At 33.9% G+C, this 21,728-nt stretch overlaps 1 protein-coding gene across 1 annotated transcript; it reads right to left on the bottom strand.

The window, feature by feature from the left end:
• Positions 1 to 9,665: 9,665 nt before the first annotated feature.
• On the bottom strand, positions 9,666 to 21,728 carry LOC108343868 (ABC transporter G family member 31-like). Its single transcript, XM_052880980.1, has 24 exons — positions 21,209 to 21,728; positions 20,965 to 21,085; positions 20,794 to 20,882; positions 20,447 to 20,531; positions 19,865 to 20,027; positions 19,712 to 19,788; positions 19,473 to 19,617; positions 18,679 to 18,980; positions 18,319 to 18,600; positions 16,781 to 17,097; positions 16,530 to 16,690; positions 16,343 to 16,446; positions 15,678 to 15,834; positions 15,446 to 15,511; positions 15,211 to 15,347; positions 14,774 to 15,106; positions 14,403 to 14,693; positions 14,226 to 14,309; positions 13,831 to 13,964; positions 13,385 to 13,612; positions 10,788 to 10,959; positions 10,611 to 10,698; positions 10,282 to 10,448; positions 9,666 to 10,046 (listed from the first exon to the last, which is right to left on the bottom strand). The coding sequence occupies exons 1-24, from the start codon at positions 21,529 to 21,531 to the stop codon at positions 9,765 to 9,767; spliced, it is 4,308 nt and encodes a 1,435-aa protein (XP_052736940.1). The 5' UTR covers positions 21,532 to 21,728; the 3' UTR covers positions 9,666 to 9,764.

The raw sequence follows: 21,728 nt of genomic DNA on the forward strand, positions 1-21,728 counted from the left end.
ATTTCTATTTGTAAAACTGCACAAGAAATGTGGGAAGTACTTAGAGTAACCCATGAAGGAACAAATGATGTTAAGAGAGCTAGAAAGAATACTTTAATCCAGGAATATGAAATGTTCAGGATGAAGCAAGGAGAAACAATAGTAGATGTTCAGAAACGCTTCACCAACATAGTAAATCATCTTATTGGATTAGGTAAGTCTTTCGATACTGATGAGCTTAATATAAAAATTTTGAAATCTTTAGACAGGTCTTGGCAACCAAAAGTGACTGCAATTTCTGAGTCACAAAATCTCAACACAATGACCATGGCGGCATTATTTGGAAAGTTGAGAGAGCATGAACTTGACCTCGGAAGACTAGATGAAGAAGAAGCAAAAACTAAGAAAAAGACTCTAGCCTTCAAATCTGAGGTAGAAAAGAACAAAAGCAAAATGGAAGATGAAGACTCAGAAGAAGATGAAAATTTGAGTCTACTAATCAAGAGATTCAATAGGTTCATGAAATCAAAAGGCAAAGGGAGATTCAGAAATGAAAAGAGAGAAAATCAAGGATCTTCCTCAAACTATAGATGCTATGGTTGCGGAGAAAAGGGACATTTAAAAGCAGACTGCCCAAATCAAAAGAAGGGTGAAGAAAAGAAAGAAAAGAAATTCTTCAAGAAAAAGAAAGCATACATCGCATGGGACGATGACAACGAATCAATTTCTGACTCGAGCAGTTCTGATGAAGAAGCAAACATATGTCTAATGGCGGATGACGACGACGCTGGAAGCCAAGTAAGTACATCTAACGATTCAGATAATTCTAGTCAATATGATAGTGAAACTGAATTGCATGATACTTATGCTGCTTTATTAGTAGAATCCGAAAAATTAGATATATCTCATAAGAAATTGAAAAAGGATTTCAAAGAGTTAAAATTAAATTTTGAAAATATTCTTGAAGAAAATGAAAATTTGAAAATTACTTCTGAAAATTTCTCTAAAATTAATGATAATTTGAAAACTGAATTTACAAATTTGTCTGAAGAAAACAGAAGTTTGAAAAATAAATTTTTATATCAAGCAGAAGAAATCAGAAATTTAAAAACTAAAGTTTTATATTATGAAAAAGAAAAATATGTTGCTAATAATGAATGTGAATCTTGCATAAAATTCAAATATTTTTCTGAAAATACAACCACTGGAGAATGTAGTAAAAATAATGAAAATAAGGTTGTTAAAAATAAGTATGTTCCTAAAAATAAACATAATTATAGAACCCGTAGAACTTGGGTAGAAAAAGGAACAACTTATAGGAACACAAATGTTGCATCATGCTTTTATTGTATGAAAAAGGGTCATACATCTAACAAATGTAAAATTAAGCATTATGGTGTTCCAAGTGGTAGATATGCTTGGGTTGTAAAATGATTTTAATCTTTTTAAATCTAACCCAAAGGACCCATACAAAGTAGTTGGGTACCTAAAATAGCTTGTTCTTTTTATGTTGTAGGAATTATCAAAACCAAGGAAGTATATGTGGTGTCTTGATAGTGGATGTTCAAAACACATGACCGGAGATAAAAAGAAATTTACAAGCTTCCGAAAAAAGGAACGAGGCTTTGTCACCTATGGTGATAACAACAAAGGAAAAATCCTTGGAATTGGAGATATTGGAAGTGAAGATACCTTGATGATCAAAGACGTGCTATATGTGGAAGGATTAAAGCATAACTTAATTAGCATTAGTCAATTATGCGATAAAGGATTCAAGGTAACCTTCGAACAAAATTCTTGCACTATTTATAAAAATGATTCTTCTGAAACTGCTTTGAAAGGAATTAGGCATAACAATATTTATTTGATTGATTTAGAAAATACATCAAATAGGAATATTTCATGTTTAGTAGTAAAAGAAGAAAATCCATGGTTATGGCATAAAAGAGCTGCACATATTCATATGCAACAATTGAATAAACTCATTTCTAAAGACTTAGTAATTGGTTTACCAAAACTAAAATATGTGAAAAATAAATTGTGTGATGCATGTCAAAAGGGAAAACAAGTGAAATCATCTTTTCATTCGAAAAATGTTGTTTCTAGTTTAAAACCCTTAGAACTTTTGCACATGGATTTATTTGGTCCCTCTAGGATAAAAAGTTTTGGAGGAAATTATTATGCTTTAGTTATTGTAGATGATTATTCAAGATATACTTGGACTTTCTTTCTTACTCTTAAAAGTGAAGCTTTCAAAGAATTTAAAAAGTTTGCAAATTTAGTTCAAAATGAAAAGGACTTGAAAATAAAGGCTATTAGAAGTGACCATGGAGGTGAATTTCAAAATGAATCTTTTGAAACTTTTTGTGAAGAATATGGCATTTCTCATAATTTTTCTGCACCTAGAACTCCTCAACAAAATGGAGTTGTAGAAAGAAAGAATAGATCCTTAGAGGAACTTGCTAGAACTATGTTAAATGAATATAGTGTTCCTAAACAATTTTGGGCTGATGCTGTGAGTACTGCATGTTATGTATTGAATAGAATGCTTATTAGGCCTATTTTGAAATGTACTCCTTATGAACTTTTTAAAGGAAGAAAACCAAATGTTTCACATTTAAGAATTTTTGGATGCAAATGTTTTGTCTTAAATAATGGAAAACAAAATTTAGGAAAATTTGATTCCAAATCAGATGAAGCTATTTTTCTAGGATATTCTCTAACTAGCAAAGCTTATAGACTTTTTAATCGGAAAACACTTGACATAGAAGAATTTGTGCATGTTGTCTTTGATGAAATTGTGAACCTTGAGGTAAAACCTCTTGAGTCAGATGAATCAGATGCAGGTGAAAATGAAGACTTGCAAAAGACAACAAATGAAGAGAAAATGAATAGTCCTCAAGATGATGAAGATCTAAACAAAATATGGCAACAACCTAGAGGATTATCATTGGACAACATCATTGGCGACATATCAAAAGGGGTAAACACTAGAAGAAATTTAGTAAATTTTTGTATGAATGTAGCTTTTATGTCGCAGATAGAACCTAAGAACATTAAGGAAGCTCTTCAAGATGAACAATGGTGTATAGCAATGCAAGAAGAACTCAACCAGTTTGAAAGAAATCAAGTTTGGGAATTGATTCCTAGAGAAGATACTCATCAAGTAATTGGAACAAAATGGGTATTCAGAAACAAACTGGATGAAGATGGAAACATCACCAAGAATAAAGCTAGGCTTGTGGCTCAAGGATATAGTCAAGAAGAAGGTATAGATTATGATGAGACATATGCTCCAGTTGCCAGGTTAGAGGCAATACGCCTACTTCTTGCTTATGCATCTATAATGAAATTTAAATTATTTCAAATGGATGTTAAAAGTGCATTTCTAAATGGTTTTATAAAAGAAGATGTGTATGTTGAACAACCACCCGGTTTTGAAGATTTTAAATTTCCAAATCACATCTATAAGTTAAAGAAAGCACTTTATGGTTTAAAACAAGCACCTAGATCTTGGTATGAAAGACTTAGCAATTTTCTTTTAGAAAATGATTTTAATAGAGGAAAAGTTGATTCCACTTTGTTTATTAAAAGAGTCGGAAAACATATTTTGATTATTCAAGTATATGTTGATGATATTATTTTTGGATCAACAAATAAATCTCTTTGTGAAGAATTTGCTAAGACTATGCAGGGTGAATTTGAAATGTCTATGATGGGAGAATTAACATTCTTCCTCGGTCTTCAAATTAAGCAAATGAAAGAAGGTACGTTCATTTCTCAAACTAAGTATTGTAGAGAAATTCTTAAGAAGTTTGAAATGGACAAAGCAAAGGAAGCATCTACACCTATGGGAACCTCTTGCTATCTTGACAAAGATGAGTCAGGTAAGGAGGTAAATCAAACTAAATATAGATGTATGATAGGTTCTTTGCTATATCTCACTGCTAGTAGACCAGATATTATGCAGAGTGTTTGCGTGTGTGCTAGGTATCAATCTAGTCCTAGAGAATCTCATCTTACAGCAGTTAAAAGAATATTGAAATATCTTAATGGAACTGCATCCTTTGGTTTATGGTATCCATCTGGAACGGAACCTAGTCTTGTAGGATTTTCCGATGCAGATTATGGAGGTTGTAAGATAGATAGAAAAAGCACTAGTGGAACATGTCATCTTCTAGGTAGTTCCTTAGTTTCTTGGCATTCTAAGAAACAAGCCTGTGTAGCTTTATCTACCACTAAGGCTGAATATATTGCTGCGGGAAATTGCTGTGCGCAAATTTTATGGATGAAACAGCAATTAGAAGATTATGACATTCATTTAGATCATATACCACTTAAGTGTGATAATACAAGTGCAATAAACCTTACAAAGAATCCCATAATGCACTCTAGAACCAAGCACATTGAGATTAGGCATCACTTTCTTAGAGATCATGTGCAAAGAGGAGATTGTGAAATAGAATATATTGATACCCAACATCAATTAGCTGATATTTTCACCAAAGCATTGCCTAAAGATAGATTCTATGAGCTTAGAAGAGACTTAGGGATATTGAAAACATGTTAAAAATTGAAAATAAGAACAATTTGCTGATTTTCGGAAATCAGCGTCAGTTAATCGATTAACATAGGGTAGTAATCGATTAACGTTAATCGATTAACAGGTCCTGTTAATCGATTAGCATACGTTACAGGCAGTAAATTCTGCCAAAAATAGCCGTTGTAACGGCTATAAACGGTCATTTTTTTAAATTTGAACGTTGGGGGGGTCATTTTCAGCCTATTTAAACCCATACCATCCCTCATTTTTACCCACTCACTTTACCCATCCCTCTACAACTCAAACTCACTTCATTTCTTCTCTCAAAATTCAAATCTCTTGCTCTCATGGCTGAACCATCAAGAAGAAGAAGAAGAAGAAGCTATGGATCGGAAAGCACACCTATTGCACGTGGTCCAAATATTCAAGGGTGGATTTCCGATGATGGAAAGCATGAAGAATATCTACAAATGTGGAAAGAACGCAAGGTTCTTCGTCAAGAATTTGTAGATCTCAATTGGTTTACCACACATCAATTTCAATTTTCTCAACAATTGATTGAGCAAGGTGTCCAGCATCTACTGCAACTTCGAGGGCGTTACTATCCAGATTTGGTAAGAGTATTCTACTACAATCTAAAATCCCAAAATGGTATTATTTACACTCGTGTAAAAGGGATAGATATCATTCTGGATAATGACATTTGGACAAATGTTGCTCATCTTCCCATCTTAGAAAATACCATGCATGTGCCAAATGACTTTGGTGATTTTAACAAAATTTTGGCATATCGCTCTTTCATGCGCAACCCTCAACAACCTCTACCAAATAGGAGATATCTTCTAGTAGGCAATCTTAGAATGGAGGAAAGGGTTCTTCATTATCTTATTGTATGGTTGCTTTGTCCAAGAGGCTCAAACTTAGCACAATGCTTTGAAATTGATCTCATGATCATGTCTGCCATTACTCAAAATATCAAAATCAATTGGGCAGATCTCATCTCCGACACTATTGTCCGGGCAAAGAGGTATGATAGAGGTCATCTTCCATATCCCCTCCTTATTTCCTTAATCTGTGTTTATAAAGGAGTTGATGTTACGGGAGAGAAATATCTCACCGTCTTAAGAAATCATGAAATTGAGGAATCAGCATTGCATCAAATGGGGTTTATACGACAAGGAAATATGTTTGTCCGTGCTGAAGATGATATTGCACAAGAAGAGGACGCATCAGCTGAAGAAGATGAAGATATTCCTATGCCTCATCCAACAAATGTTGCTGGCCCATCCCATCCTCCACAAGAATATAGTCTAGAAAGTATATCTAGACAAATTGAAGACATGGCCTCTATGCAACAAAGAAGGATGGATGATATGATGGCTTATCACACTCTTCGCTATGATGAAATTAATAATCATCTTAAGGAGATTGATGACAAACTTGCAAAACTCTATGTTCCCGATAGTGATGATGAGTCTTAGGCAATTTATGTTTTTCTTAGTATGTGAACTTTATATTTCCTTGTATGCTTGCCTATTTGAATTGAATAAAAAGTATGTTGTTTTTATTATTATTTCTATGCATATATGATTTTATTGAGGGGGAGTATAATTTCTAATACATTTAGGGGGAGAAATTATACATCACTTTTTAATTATGATCAAAAAGGGGGAGAAATATTTAAAGCCTTTTATTGCAAATATTTCTAAGTTCACTAACATTTGTTTCTTCCTTAAGTTATGTTTTAGAATACAGATTATTATCAAAAGCTTTAAATCAAGAAGGTTTTGATCATCATCAAAAAGGGGGAGATTGTTAGCAAAATAATGAAGAAGAAATTTTGATGATGTCCAAATCAAGTCAAGAACAACCATGAATCATGAAGAATGATATTTGAAGACTTGTAACCTTTTGTAATAATTGTATGAACATAGGAAAATTAGTAGTTTCATGTATGTATTCAAAAGTGATGTAAAAAAATAAACCAGAAGCAAAATCTGTGCAGTGCTAATCGATTAACAAGAGGTGTTAATCGATTAGCGTTAATCGATTAACAGAGGGTGTTAATCGATTTTTCCAGAGAGCCATGGAGAAGCCCAGCAGTGCAGTGCTAATCGATTAACAGAGGGTGTTAATCGATTAGCGTTAATCGATTAACAAGGGCTGTTAATCGATTAACATAGTGAACGTTTGAAAAACTAGCCGTTTTTAGAGCCGTTGAAGTATCTGTTGGGTTGTTAATCGATTAACCACTGTAGCTAATCGATTAACACTGTCAGAAAAGTTGAAAACGAAAAATGGAGGAGCCTTTGGATGAGTCTATAAATAGACTCTCATTTTCTCTCAAGGACAATCTACTACTCTTCCCTTGTGCTCAAATACTCAGAAACTATTGAGAATTGTGTGCTCTTGCTCAGCTAAGGAAACTCTGTCTGTAGAGTTGGTGAAATACTGCTACGGTGATAGAGGAATAGCTGGTTCATCCTTGGTGCATCTAAGGAAGTGTTTGGAAGAGGAATTCATCCTTCGTGAAGTATTCGAAGGAAGTGTTTCATCCTTTGTGAAGATTCAAAGGAGGTGTTGTTTCATCTCTTGTGGCTTCAAGAGAGGTGTTTTCTAAACTTTTACAAATTGTATCTGTGTGATTGTAGTTTGTAATAGTTTTGTGATTAGTGAAGTGTTTATCTTGTTTTGAGATAAGCGACTGGACGTAGGATTGGTAAGATCCGAACCAGGATAAAATCATCTGTGCAAATTTCTCTCAACCTTACTCTATTTTATTGTCTTTATTATTTGCTAAGTAAGTTTAATTGAGTAGAAATTTTTAAGGCACACGTTTTTAGTAAGAACCAATTCACCCCCCCTCTTGGTTTGTTATCCCACGCTAACCATTCCGCTGCAGCCGCTCTGACAACTCTAATTCCTAACCCAGCAGAACCCTAGCCGCCACCACCTTCCCGCCGCGTCGCTCCGTCACCGGATAGCCACCACCGCTTCTCGCGCTACCATCGCTCGACCACCCTCGTCACCAGCAGCGCAACCAACCTCCATTCGTCTCGTTCATGCCGCCACCATCAAATCGTCAGAATCTCGCCACCGCGCCGCTTCATCACTAGATAGCCACCATCAAGGCGCCACTTTCTAGCCGCCATCCGCGAGTTCGTCTTCACATCACGAACATCTCGCCGTCGTCGCACAGAGTCACCATCCTCTTCTCCATCTCTGATCGCGACATCTCCTCGCGGGACACCTTGCCGCCTCCTCCGAAATCATCACCATCACGCCGCTGCAGAATCACTACAAGAAAAATCACTATTACATACCGCCAAAATCCGTATATAACGTTAAAAATCCGTATATAAAATGATTTTACATACGAATTATATACGGACAAAAATCCGTATATAAATAAGGCGTAGCTAAATTACATACGGAAAAATCCGTATATAAATTACATACGGATAAATCCGTATATAAATTACATACGGACAAATCCGTATGTAATTTACATACGGATATTATATACGGATAAATCCGTATGTAATTGTTTATAATATATTTAATTAGATTGGTTTTTTTAATAGTTATATAATTAATATTAAAAATTTTACACGTTAAAACTTCTCATAAAATTTTAAATAATTACTACCAGATTATAAATGTTAAGAATTTATAATATATAATTGTGTTGAAAATCAAATAATTAAAACATGAAAATTTTATTTGAATACTCTATAAATAAAGTTCTAAGAAATAAATACAAAAATTACTACCACCACTTCTCTCTCCTACTCATGAACTCCATGTCTTGCCAAACAACATTCACATGTCTTTGTTTCTTGTGAAAAAAAGATAAAATAACTTTCAACTTTTTGTTTGGAGTTGGTTCTCCACTAACCAGTGCTCCTCTTTATCCACACCCCTACTACCAGCAAAATGCTAATGCTCTGAAAGAAAAACAAAGTTCTAACTGCTATTGCTGCTCATCATAAAGACCACATTCGGACGCTTCATGCTTCATAAGTTGGGGATGTACAAGCTGGAAATTCCTTTAGTTGATGGTGTGAAATGTGCAGAAGATTATGTAGTTGTGTCTTCATGCCAAGCAAGCTTAATAGGTAGTTCATCCGCTGCTTGCAATGTTCCTGGCTACAGAACCACTTCTAATGTGATTGCAATCAAAGCAAGAAAAGCTAACCTCTGCATATACAGCTTCAATGCTTTGACTTTCAGACCATCCAAGAGGGACATCACCCTGTGTGGTAATTAAAAGAAGAAACTTACACAAGTAGGGCTTAAACAATTGCTTAAAAAGTTACAATTTGAAGATGTTAATCAAATGACACTTATATGTGACAATCAAATTACTATCCATATTAGTTATAATCCTGTATTTAATTAGATGATTAGTTTGGAAATGTCAATCAAATGACACTTATGTGATAATCAAACTACTCTTCATATTAGTATTTCATGAAATGACCAAACACATTAAAATTGATTGTCATTTATATAAAGAAATTATTGTCTTGAGACTAAACACATTGAAATTAAATGTCATTTAATTCAAGAAAATATTGTATCTAGAGATATCAAGTTCATTAACTCAAGTGATAATTTTTCTAAGTTTTTTTTGTACGGACTGATAATTTATTATATTTGTGTTAGATAGATTATTAGATATTTTATATTTATCTTTTATCTTTAGCTACTTATATTATTTTTTATTACTGTGTTGTTATTATTTAATTTGTATTTTGAGCTTAATCCATATTTTTTCATTATAAATAAAATATTTTATATGTATTTCTTATATAAGAAAAATTAATCTCATACATAATTTTAATACTTTAATACTTCCATTTAACAATTTTAAATTATTATTTTATTTTAAATTTTGTTTGTATTTATTTTTATCATTTAAATATAACAGTTTATTTTCTGTATCTTGTTTTTTCTTTTTCTGTAATCTATTCGAAGTATCTATACGTAAGTTTGATAAATATAGAAACACGACCATTTTATTATTATTTTTTTATATAGTTTTACCAAAATCCAATTTCTTACATCTTTCTGTTCTTCCTATCAAAATTGGAATTAATATGGAAATTAGCAAAAGAAAATAGAGAAAGTCATCAGGCGATCAAATGACATTTTATTGAATAAACAATGTCAGAATTTCGGTGTGATATTAAAGAATTGCTTAATAAATTCTCTCATATTTTCTAACAATATTATCCACTTATCTCTTTTGGAAATTCAAGACTTTGACTGATACAGCGAAAGAACCAAAGAAGAGAATGATAAATCCAATAAGCACAATGGCGGAAAGGCCCACTGCTGAAAATCCGTTGATTTTAGAGTCATATCCAAGAGTAACAGCTAAATACTCTTTCACGCTGCCCTGGAATCCAGGTCCCACTATAATGGTTTCCACATCACCAAGCTGAGACGTTATAATACCACGTAACGTCCATGCAATCGGGCAGATATAATAGAACCAAATCCACCACCCGGGAATACTCTGAGACATTGAAACCAGTGAAGAGACATCAGAATCCAACATATGAACCACAGCTTAATTTTCATGTATTTTAGCTACACACATTGATTTCTCTATTTCTTTCTGGAATAGTACGTGTAGAAGCATGCATGGAATTCAATTGCTATGAAGAACAGAACATGCATACAGAAAACATTTTACTAATTGATGCATTAACAGAATCCTAATAAAAAGTTCTGCAACTGACATTACTCACCGATTTTGGGATGAGAAAACCTGAGAGAAGATTCCACAGGGAGTAAAATGCTGAAGAAATAACAGCTGCTAGATGCTGGGAAGGTGTAAGACCAACGGCCATCATGCCGTAAAAGGTGAAGTAGGTGAACGTTAGGAACATGAACACCAGATAGAGAAAAAACTTTGCTGCAACAAATGAAAGAAATTATCCACTTAATGACAGATCATATTCACATTTATTCATAATTTATCAATCTTGAAGGTAAACAATTAAATTACAAATTTCAGCGCACTAAAATCGGTTTTGGTAAGGCAATAAATATCTACAAAGTAAAGCTGAAATATTACCTGCTGTCCTTTCAAAATTGATCATGAAATATGTGATTATACCGAATACTATCGTCTGAACAGCGATGTATGGTACCTCTATTAGCCCCTGTCAATGATATTAAGATTTTAGAACGAGCAATGTGCACTACACATCTAAAGAAGGCTTTAATTTTCAATGTTATATATAAGACTTACCTGGGCTGCAGCATAAGCTATTGGAGAGTACATACCAGCAGCTTTCTCTCTATAGAACACAGTCCTTTCTATTGAAACAATTGGCTGTACAGAAGAAGAGTTATTTACCCCAAGAAACATGCATGCAGAATACATAGCTCCCATAACCACGAACAGCTCTTGAGTTGATTCCCTACAGAATAATAATGGCAAAGCAACTGTTTTATTAGTATAGGTGTAAGAGATTCATGGCATCATATCTTAGAAGGTCATTTATGCTTAATTCAATTTTATAAAACGGTTTAAGGTGAGCCACATTCTCGTTCATGTACTCTTTTTAGGTTTTATATTAGGCTAATTTGATGCTTAAATCAATCTCCTATTTTTAAATGAATAAATAATAATATCTATGATCTTAAATGTGGGTTAGTTCTTATAAATTCTGTAAACGTAATTTTTAAAATGAAGCCTGTTTCCTCAAACGCACACACTCATATATAATATTATAAATAAATTAATCTAACCATTTATTAAAAAGAAAGAAATTTCTAGATCCGCGATTTAAACACATAAATGTTGACTTTAGGACACTCGACAGTGGGGTCAGTTATGTGTAACTTTGTTTCCATTATTGAATTGAAAGAACCCAAAAAATAATCATTTCGTCAAATCTCAGTCCTCTATCCGCATAATGTTATATTTAAGACAATTCCCTTTGCAACAAATGATTAATAAGAGAACGATTTGTTAGGTAAATTAAATGAGAGTAGTTGAAAAAATAAAAAAGGTAGGAGTGTTTGTTTTTTTAGTAATAATTAAATTATATTTTGGTAGTAGTTTGATAGTTGTGTTTAAGAGTAGAAGTTCATTACTTATGAATTGATAGTAGTTGTATTTATGGCATGTTGTTGAGGGATTAAGACTAAGGTTTTAAATATAGTTTATGTACTATTCAAAAGTTTTACACAGTAAGTCATAATATAGACACGGTTTATTAAGGAAGGCTTGTCGTTAATAAATTGGCATAAGAACTAAAGAGTTGGAGTGTCTAAGTGTTTGAGAAAGAGCTAAAAAAACTGGAGAGTTAGAAAGTTTGAGTGAAATGACCAACCTTGCAAACATTATGCTCTTGCCTAAGTTATAAAAAGGAGTAAGCTATTACAATTGGAGAAGGAAGAAGAAGGCAAGCCTCTTGAACAAGCACTTCAAGCAAAGACAACTACAAAGGGAGAAGCTCATAACACTAAAGAGAGAGAACAAAATTAAAGAGGTATAGGAAATAGTCCTAATGGTAGAATTCGTGGACAAAAAAAGGAGAAAGAGTAGTCTAGCCAACAAAGTTGGCGTAGAAAGACAAGTTCAATTTTGAGGAGGCCATTCAAGCAACTCAGGTATTGAGTACTTCAAATGTGACAAGTATGACCATTATGCCAAGGAGTGCAAATCGATTAAGTACTTCAGTTTTGGTAAGGTTAGATATTTTGCTAAAGATTGTCGATCTGAAAATGAAAGAGAAAAGAGAACCAGTCTCATTGAAGAAGTTGAAGAAGAAGCGATGTTGATGATGGGATGTATCCCTGACAACTTAATGAGATACCTAAATAGCTTAGAATGCTTGATAAAAAGTGTGAAAATTTCGGATAGCCCGAAAATGGACATGGAATGCTCGATGAAACATGTAAATAGCTTGGTTAAGTCAATGGAGCAAGTGGAGAGCTTGGACATGTACAGAGACGGGATTATTATTCAAAGGTAAGAGGTTATAAGAGACGATTTGTAGCAAAGAATTGAAAAAGAAGTTAGAGGCAATGCAGCGTTATAGATACACTTAGAGAGAAGAAAGAAAGTTTTGCATAAGTGACGCCTAGAACATGAACAAAATGTTTCAAAATTACAAAAACAATTAGAAGCTGAGAAGGATATGAGAGTTGCACTGGAGATGTAAGATGATAAGTGATGATTTTTAATGGATATGGAAAGATCGATGCAATTGAGTACAATAATAGTGAAAATGGTTTGATCTCTCAATTATTGACAAGTCAACGATAGAGCCAATAAAAAACTTAACAAAAGATAAGTCAGTCAAGGTTAAGAAGAAGTTAGTCAAAGAGAAAAACAAATTGACCATTGAGATAACAAAGAAATCAATTAGTAACAAATTGGTCACCAAGAATTGAGAGAACAACTCAATCACAATGAAAACAAAGTCAAAACAAAGTCGACTACAAAGAAAGCAAATAATTTAACTATTAGTAAAAAGAATAAACACAGTTTGAAAAAATTTACTGAATGTGGAAAATCGGAATAGAAAAATCAAAATGATAAATAAAAGTAGTATTTAAGTTTACAGGAATATTTTGTTAAATAAAATTAAACGAGGATAGTTGGAAAAATGCACAAGACTTTTTCTTAATAATAATTATAAAGTTCATTAAATTATATTTTGGTGGTAGTTTGATAACTCTATTTAAGATTAGAAATTTGTCAATTATGGGCAGTTATATTTATGACATATGGTTGAAGGACCAATACTAAAAACCTATAAATATTTAATGAACTATTCAAAAGTTTTACACAAATTATAATAAAAAGAATGTTTATTAAGAAAGACTTCTTACCTTTTTGAGCCAACATCCCAAAATACGGTACCAAATATCAGAGCACTTATTGTGGTGAAGTATAACCTCATCGCATTATACGATGGACTTCTCCAGTATACAAGATTTTGCTTCCATAGGCATCGTAAAAATTGGGAAAACAGATTTAGCGAATACATAGAATCAAATTTCAGTGGTTCAGATCCTGCAGGAGGATGCCCAAATTGCAAGATAGAAGACTCCACCCCCCTGTGAAAAATATTGACTAAACAGTTTAATCATTCATCTGTAAGCAAATATTTCCATTCTATACCACCTCTAGCTTTAGGTTGTATAAAATATCATGTTTTGTTCCCTTTGAAGAAGTCAATTTTATTCGTAGCATCTCTCTCCAATCTAATCTTCTAAAAAAGCAAACAGAAAATGAACCTCAGAAATAGCCGTAAGAAACTATAAAATAGAAGAACCTGTATTGATCCGAATTCTTGTAAGCTTCTGCAAAATCTATATTAAGTTTCTCTTCAGTAGCAGGCGTAGTAACCTCAAGCACCCAGGTGGCCGGATTGTACCCATTCGGAATGGGGGGAATTCCTCTTATTCCCTGCAGACCGGATACGAAAAACAACCACAAACCAAAAATATAAAGAACAAGCGAAGCACATTTACATATTGACATTTGTTTCAACAGAGAAATCTAAAACAAAAGAAGGAAGAATAACAATTAGGCAGAGGCATTCTTGTATCATACATATTTACTCATATTCAGGGATATCTTGGGTAATTAGAAATAAAGATTCCGTATCAGCAGCTGCACCAACAATAATACTAATAATAATAATACAGAACTAGATTCCAACCTCACCTGAAAGTAATCAATCATTATCTGTGACTGAACACCCAGTTTTCCCCCATATATTACTCGTCCGCCACGTTTCATAAGAAGTAACTGGGTAGAGAATATAATTAAGCTTTAGACTCTGATAGAAGCTAGAGCATCATTAGTTATAAAAACAGATGAAAAAGATTTCAGTAGACTAACATCATCAAATGCTTCAAATATATCAATACTTGGTTGATGTATGGTGCAAACTACAGTTCTACCAGTATCAACAGTATTTCGAACAGCTCGCATAACAATAGCTGCTGCACGTGCATCAAGTCCAGAAGTAGGCTCATCCATAAAAATAATGGAAGGGTTTGCCACAAGCTCCACTGCTATTGTTAATCGCTTTCTCTGCTCAGTTGATAAGCCAGAACTACCTGGCATACCAACCAAAGCATTTCTCAAAGCATCAAGCTCAACTAGTTTCATCACTTGTTCAACAAACTCCTGTAGAATATTTCAGTGAATTAAATGTTTGGAAATAATTCAGAAGGATAAGATATACCTCTTGTCGTGAAACAACTTACAAGTCTTTTAGCAACTCCAACTTCCTTGGGAAGGCGAAGAGCTGAAGAAAACAATAGTGACTCCTCAATTGTTACTTGAGGAGAATGAATATCATTTTGCTCAACATATCCTGATACTCTGGCAAATGTTCGTTGCTCTTTTGGGTAACCCGAAATTTTAATCTCCCCTTCTATGTAGCCTCCAGTTTTCCTACCAGCCAGTACGTCCATCAAAGTGGTCTTTCCAGCCCCACTTGATCCCACTAACGCTGTAAGTACACCGGGTGAGAAAACACCGCTCACGTTTGTCAACAGCTGCAACCGCGTTTCAGGTATTCCTTGCTTGCTTATCTCCTGTAAAAAAACAAAACTTCTTTTACAACTCGTTAAGTATCATGAGATCACTCCTATATTTTCTGGTGATCAAATTACAAATTGCCAATTCACAAATCCCCCACCTTTGGCATATCAACAAAATAATTCACATTATGGAATGTCATTGTCAGTGGTTGAAATGGAAGAATCATTCCTTTCTTATTACTGTCCTCTCTCGCAGATTTGGCGCGGGGACTCGTTTCATAGACATGATTACTGCCTGAAAAACCCATGTAATGAATAGAGACATTTTTGGGTAATAATACTATATTGTCAATCTTTGACTCTCTGGACATGCAAAGTTTGGCGGGTGGTTACCGTCTCTTGAAGATTTCTTTTCCGAGTCATCGTCACTTGGAATAACTGTTCGTGCTTTTTGTGGGGCTTCATTAAAGAGTAATAGGACAAAGAAGAAGGGAATTAAATTAAAATAACATAGAATATTTATAACTAAATAAACTCCCAGCCCAAAGGGAATAGAAATCAAATTTCAAGAGAGAAAACATGCTTTTAAGTGGAAAACTAGTGGGAAATATTATTGAAAACTTACGATTCAGAAAGGTCAAGGCCACAGTGACCATGTTGTTGAAAAAAAGCGAATAGACAAGTACAACTGAAATACCAATCCAGTACCAGTAGTCAGCAGTTGGTAGGCTCTGTGAGACTAGGACATTGTAACCAACTGTGCTCCCCCCATTCTCGGATTTCTGCAGATAGTTTACACAGTAAACCATAAATATATGCTATAAACTCTTCTCTAATAAAAATTAGATATATTCTACTCCTTCAGTTTATGATTTTGGTGAGTTGAGTAACTGATCACTGATCAAAAGTTTACTATCTTCCACTCATGAATTAAGTCAAGTTTTAATACAAGTCAAGGAAATCCTATTCGTTTACCGTGCTTACAGAGGCTCACGAAGCTAATTGTAAGAAGGTTATGCAAATCAATCTTGACAGGTTAACTGCTGATTGGATGACTCGTGAAACTAAATTTTCATTTGTCGGTTGTTGCTGGTTTTTAGGAGTCATATTCTTTGTCTGTTTCCTATAGATATATTTGGGCACTCAAAAACGGTTATATTCCTTTACTTTGGATAAACACTGCTATTGGAAAATCAATAAAAATAACTCTATATTCAGTTTTAATATCCAAAATTAACTCTTGGAGTAGGGCCAACACATGAATTCATAAAGTAAAACCAAATGCAATACCTTCATCCATCTTGTAGCAGTAAATTCATTAACTGTGATAGCACGTTGTCCATAGGTAAGGGGGGACAACCAGTAGCCCCAAATCCACCACGGTTTAATCATTGCTGAAGGAATAACAGCAAAATCACTCCTAATATAACAATATCGTTAAATTTCTCTTTAATATACAGTTTATGGTGTTGCCTACCTTTAGGTATAATAAATCCTCCTAGTAAGAATACAATAAGTAGTGAAGCTGATCCATATGTGTTGGCAAGAACCATATCTCGTGCAACAGCTGCCATCATACGGAAGAGACCTAATGCCATTTGATGCATTAAAAAAAGTAAAAGCATGTAGCGAAAAAACCTGAAATATTTAACAAAATTCAGTGATTACAAACAAGGGTTAAAAAGAAAGAAAATATGCAACTTAAAAAATGGTATAAAATTAAGATACCTTCCTGCTGATGGAGCAAATCCAACACTGTAATATACAACAACAGTCCATATAACAGCCTCAACAACGGAATAGGGTACACGTAGAACCCAACTGGTAACAGACCACGCCCATGCAGGATAGAACAAATTATCTCTTTGTTTATAAAATACTGGAAGCCGACTTATCAAGAGTGGTAGCTCAGAAAATCCATTAAACATCATGTGAACCATCCCAAAAAATAGAGCAGAAAGATAAAGGCGTCCATAAACCTCATCTGTGGGATGTAACCTTGTTCGTAGGAATACTGTACATGTGACAAATCCAACAAAAGCAACCTTTGCCAGCAGAAAAATAATTAAACGTAAATACATATGGACCCAAAAAAGAGAAAATTGTGAATACATTAAATAGTTAAGAGAAACTGAAAAAAAAAATATTCAGAACTTGCAAATATTATAAAGTTTAATTTCTGTTTACACTAAGTATAAAAAACTATCAACCAGATAAAATTAGAATTTATATAACTCTTAAATAATTATTATAAACACCAGCAAAGTAATAAACATATACACCTTGTTTTTGACAGATGATCACAAAAAGGCAATTGCATCAAATATGACTTATATAGTAATTTTTGGGCTTAGTTAATAAGTTATTGAATTATTTAAAATTTTAAATGATTTCTTATGTTTTAAAATATTTTAATCGGGTTAACTTTTCAATCTATTAACTGAATCTTGCTCTGAAGATTTAATTATAAAACCTTTATATATTAAGAAAAAATAAAATAAATGATACTAAAAAACTGATAATTCAAGAATTTAATTCATTTTTATCATCCAACCTTTTGAAAAAGATGTAACGCACGTAAAGCATATAATTAAGTCAGTAACTATCATACTTGTCATGAAAAGCATAAAATTGAAGTTACGACGAGGATTGCAGTGTAACTTTGATGAGTCCAAATCATAAAACAGATTTATTTAAGAGTTGACGAGTTCATATAATCATAATAACAATCATATTTCCATTATAGAATACTTATGCAGATATGATTATCAGGGATAGGAAGGAAATTTTAAAACAATATCAATATCAAACTTAATTATTTGCAATGACTAGTTGCATTAACTGCATCATGTTATCTGAATAAGACAACACAATGGAAATGCTCAAAAAAAAGACACAAACTCAATATAGTACGTAGAATACCTATATTAAAACAAGAGACCATGGAAATTAATCCGTAAAGTGATATATAATTACAATTACTCAATCTTATACTAATAGATGAAAAACACAACACTTCCAAACTTAAAATATTAATATTATATATATATATATATATATATATATATATATATATATATATATATATATATATATATATATATATATATATATATATATATACACACACTAAACTAGTGGTTAGCTTAAAAGAAGAAAGTATATGATACTTGGGTTTAGATTCTAAGCATACCTTGTGTGATTTTCAATTATTTAACTGGACCAAAATGATAGAAATTTTACTATGATTGAATTTTCAACGGTACCTGGCAGGTCCTAAAGATATAAAGAAAGCTATGCCTTCTTATCAAGAGGAGTTCTCGAGAAAAACAAGCTTTGGCAAGATCCCATCTTGGCACGGCATATTTAGTTCTAGCCAAAGCTGAAGGATGACCTTTTGATGTATCAAGTGGATAACTTTGCAAGGATTCCATATACTTTCCAAATTTCGAATTTTTAAAGGCTTGTGCAATTTCAGCAACTGAGACGAACACATATGGTTTTGAAGGGTCTGCCCAGTATTGTGCTTGATCCTTTTTAGATGTCACCTGACAAAAGAAAAGAAAGTATTCGAGCAACATTTGATTCCATTTAATTGATCATGAAAATATGTCAAGAAGATATACCTCCTGTAGAAAGTCAGCAATCCCCTTACGAGGTGGAAGTTGAAAACCTAATGACTGAAAAAAGTCGAGCACGTCTTCTCGAGGACCTTGATATACCACGTACCCTTCTGACAGAAGCACCAGATCATCAAATAGCTCAAATGTCTCAGGAGCTGGCTGAAGGAGAGCCATGAGTACTGTAGCGTCCATTTGATGAACAAAGTTCTTTATGCATTTTACTATCTGGAACGTAGTGGAGCTATCAAGACCAGTTGATATCTCATCCATAAATAGTGTTTTTCTTGGACCAACAATCATCTCTCCTAAAAGATGCAATACAAAAAGTCACGATTGCTGCAAAATGCACGGACATAAAACGCAGTTAAAGCATTCAAAAATTTGTCCTTTTGGACTATCTACAAACTCCTTATGTATCCAAGGAGCAACTTACTAACTAGTAAGTACAAACGCAATTAACAAAATATTTGCGTTTAAGCAACAATGCAGTAGGCTTCTCATGAAAAAGTAGAAAGTGTAGGTCTCATTATCCTTCTTTCTGTTGTCGAAAGAGAGTTTTAACATAAATTTCTATTTTTTTATGGGTACCATTGCCCTAATTAAGATTTAAACATAATGTAATAATTGTACTATATTATATCGATAATCACGCTTGATATTTTCGTGTGACGTGTATTGAAAAGTAAAAAAAAAAGAAATAATAAAAAACTCTGATAAATTAAAAACAAATCGCTTTATAATATATAAATAAGACTCGTGAAACCAAGATTCCGGAGAGAGAGAAAGAGGGGATAAACCTGTTGTAACTCTTTTCTTTTGGCCCCCAGAAACCCCTCGCATCATATCGTTGCCAACTATTGTCTCCGAACATATATCGAGACCAAGCACTTTCAAAATGTAATCCGTATTCACGCTGTGTTTCTTACCTCCGACAGATGATGCCTGTGAAGTTAATCAAATTTCACATCAGACATCTGCATAGCCCACAATAGAGGCACGCGGCATGATTTTCATACTAGAAATTTAGGATGATAACCTTCATAAACGCGTCAACTTCTGCACTAGGTCTTATGTTCCTTTCCTTCTCTAGGCGGCCAAGTTCAGTTGTATATGCTGCGAGAATTAATTTGTTGGACAAATTCAATTGTCCGAGATATAGAAACACTTCAATAATTAAATTAATGTTTACCTGCAAAACCTTCTTCTGCACCTTGACATCTAGCACCAAAATCCAAACATTCTCTTACCGTCAGTTCCGCAACGTGATCATCTGTTTGACTAATGTATGCAGAAGTCCGTCGAACATAAAAATCGTCCACCTCGCAGCCATTGTATGTTATACTACCCGTTGTCTGTACAAACACACAGCAAGAATAACGTATTTTAAGATATAGACAATTTTTTAAAAAGTGATAGCTTTGTTTGCCACCTTAAAAAAGTAGCTAATCAACAACAAAATTAAATCAATTTTCTAAAAGGAGTTATAGCTTTGTTTGCCACCTTTAAAAAAATATAGCTAATCGACAAAATTAAATCAATTTTTTTAAGAGAAGTTAGATACATTGATTAATAAAATTTATTATTATTATTATTTTCATTATCTACAATTTGTTAAAATATAAAATTTTAAAGTTTTTTTTTTATTTGACGAGGTCTTACAATTTTAATTTTAATCAATTTGGTAACTAAAAAAAAGGATATATTAAAAGATCCTATTTAAATATACTTTTTACTACAAAAGAATATATGAGAAGAAAAATAGAAGAATCACCTTGAGGTTGTTATCAAGCTTGCCCGCGAGAGCCAGAAGTAAGCTGGTTTTACCTGCTCCCGGAGGTCCTAATAGCAGAGTCATCCTGCAATACAGCCAAAAAGTAGTATAACAGTTACATCAGCGCGCACAGGAAACCTCTGAACCTATTAAATAAAGAAGCATACATCCGTGATACGACTACCATCACGTTGCGTACTAAATCCAAATTAACTCACATTTTACGGATTCCATGATGTCTAAAAGAAAAGTTTAATAACTTTATTCACACATTGGTTGAGTAAAACAGCATGAACAACCGCGGTCGGGAACGCGCGTAGAAAGAAGGAACTAAGAAGCACTGTTACCTTCCTGGCTTGATAACGCCACTGATATTGTTCAGTATGGTAAGGGCATGCCGTTTAGGTTTGCATAACCTCATCTTAGTTAGGATTCCCTGCGCGCAACCCCATGCAAAAAGTTGTTAGGATACGCATAGCTTTATGAAAATAAAGTAGTGAGATAAAGACCAAACTAACCTCGAAGCAATCACGAGTATAGTTAATCAGTGTTGGTAGAGCTCTAGAACCAATTTGAACATTGGCAGAGACGTTCAGGTTCCTGAATCTCACCTCGATCTTCGGCACCTCCAACCCAACCCTACCGCAATCAAAAAACAGGAACAATAGCAATATCGAATCATAGATCAGTAATTTTGAAGAATCGCTAACACGGAAAATAGAAAAAAAGAAAAAGAAAATAACAAGTATTAGAAAGTGAAACCTGTCGAAGCGTTCTTTTATGGCGCAGAGAAGGCGGTAGTTGTCTTGGTCGGTGGTGGCCAGAGCTTTCTTAACGACGAGTTCCCGGCGAGAGCGGCTCAGCTTTCGGACGTCAACTAAGTCTTGCGTAGGAGGTTGAGCACGGGAAGAAGATGCGCGGAGGAGTGCGTAGTTGATGCGCTTCTGCGACGGCAACCTGGAGAGCGCCGCCCACTGCAGCTCCTCTTCATCCTCGGCCACGGTCTCGGAGTTGGAGGCCATAGCGAAGCTCTCGCTATGGAGTGACCCTAATTCGAAGTATTCGCTTCCATCGGAAGCCGCCATTTCTGTAACGGTTTCGTGTTTGGAACGGAGACGAAGGAAATTGAGAAAGTAAAGGGGATTGTACAAGAAGAAGAAGGACTCTGTGAGATGTTTGATTTAGAGGAAATGAAGAATAAGTATGTACTTAGAAGAAGTGTGGTGACTTGAGAGTTTGTTACGCTCTCTAAAATACCGTCGTTGTTTAACGTGAATGTGTT

Source organism: Vigna angularis, chromosome 7 (genome assembly GCF_016808095.1).
Source record: "Vigna angularis cultivar LongXiaoDou No.4 chromosome 7, ASM1680809v1, whole genome shotgun sequence".
Taxonomy (NCBI): Eukaryota; Viridiplantae; Streptophyta; class Magnoliopsida; order Fabales; family Fabaceae; genus Vigna; species Vigna angularis.

Excerpts from the sequence above, each read along its gene's own strand:
- LOC108343868 (XM_052880980.1), bottom strand. The coding sequence starts at position 21,531 with ATGGCGGCTTCCGATGGAAGCGAATACTTCGAATTAGGGTCACTCCAT. Across the intron at positions 18,981-19,472 it reads AAAGAAAAGAGTTACAACAG|GAGAGATGATTGTTGGTCCA; the intron begins GTTTATCCCCTC and ends TGCATCTTTTAG. Across the intron at positions 10,047-10,281 it reads GTTTTCTCATCCCAAAATCG|AGTATTCCCGGGTGGTGGAT; the intron begins GTGAGTAATGTC and ends TCAATGTCTCAG.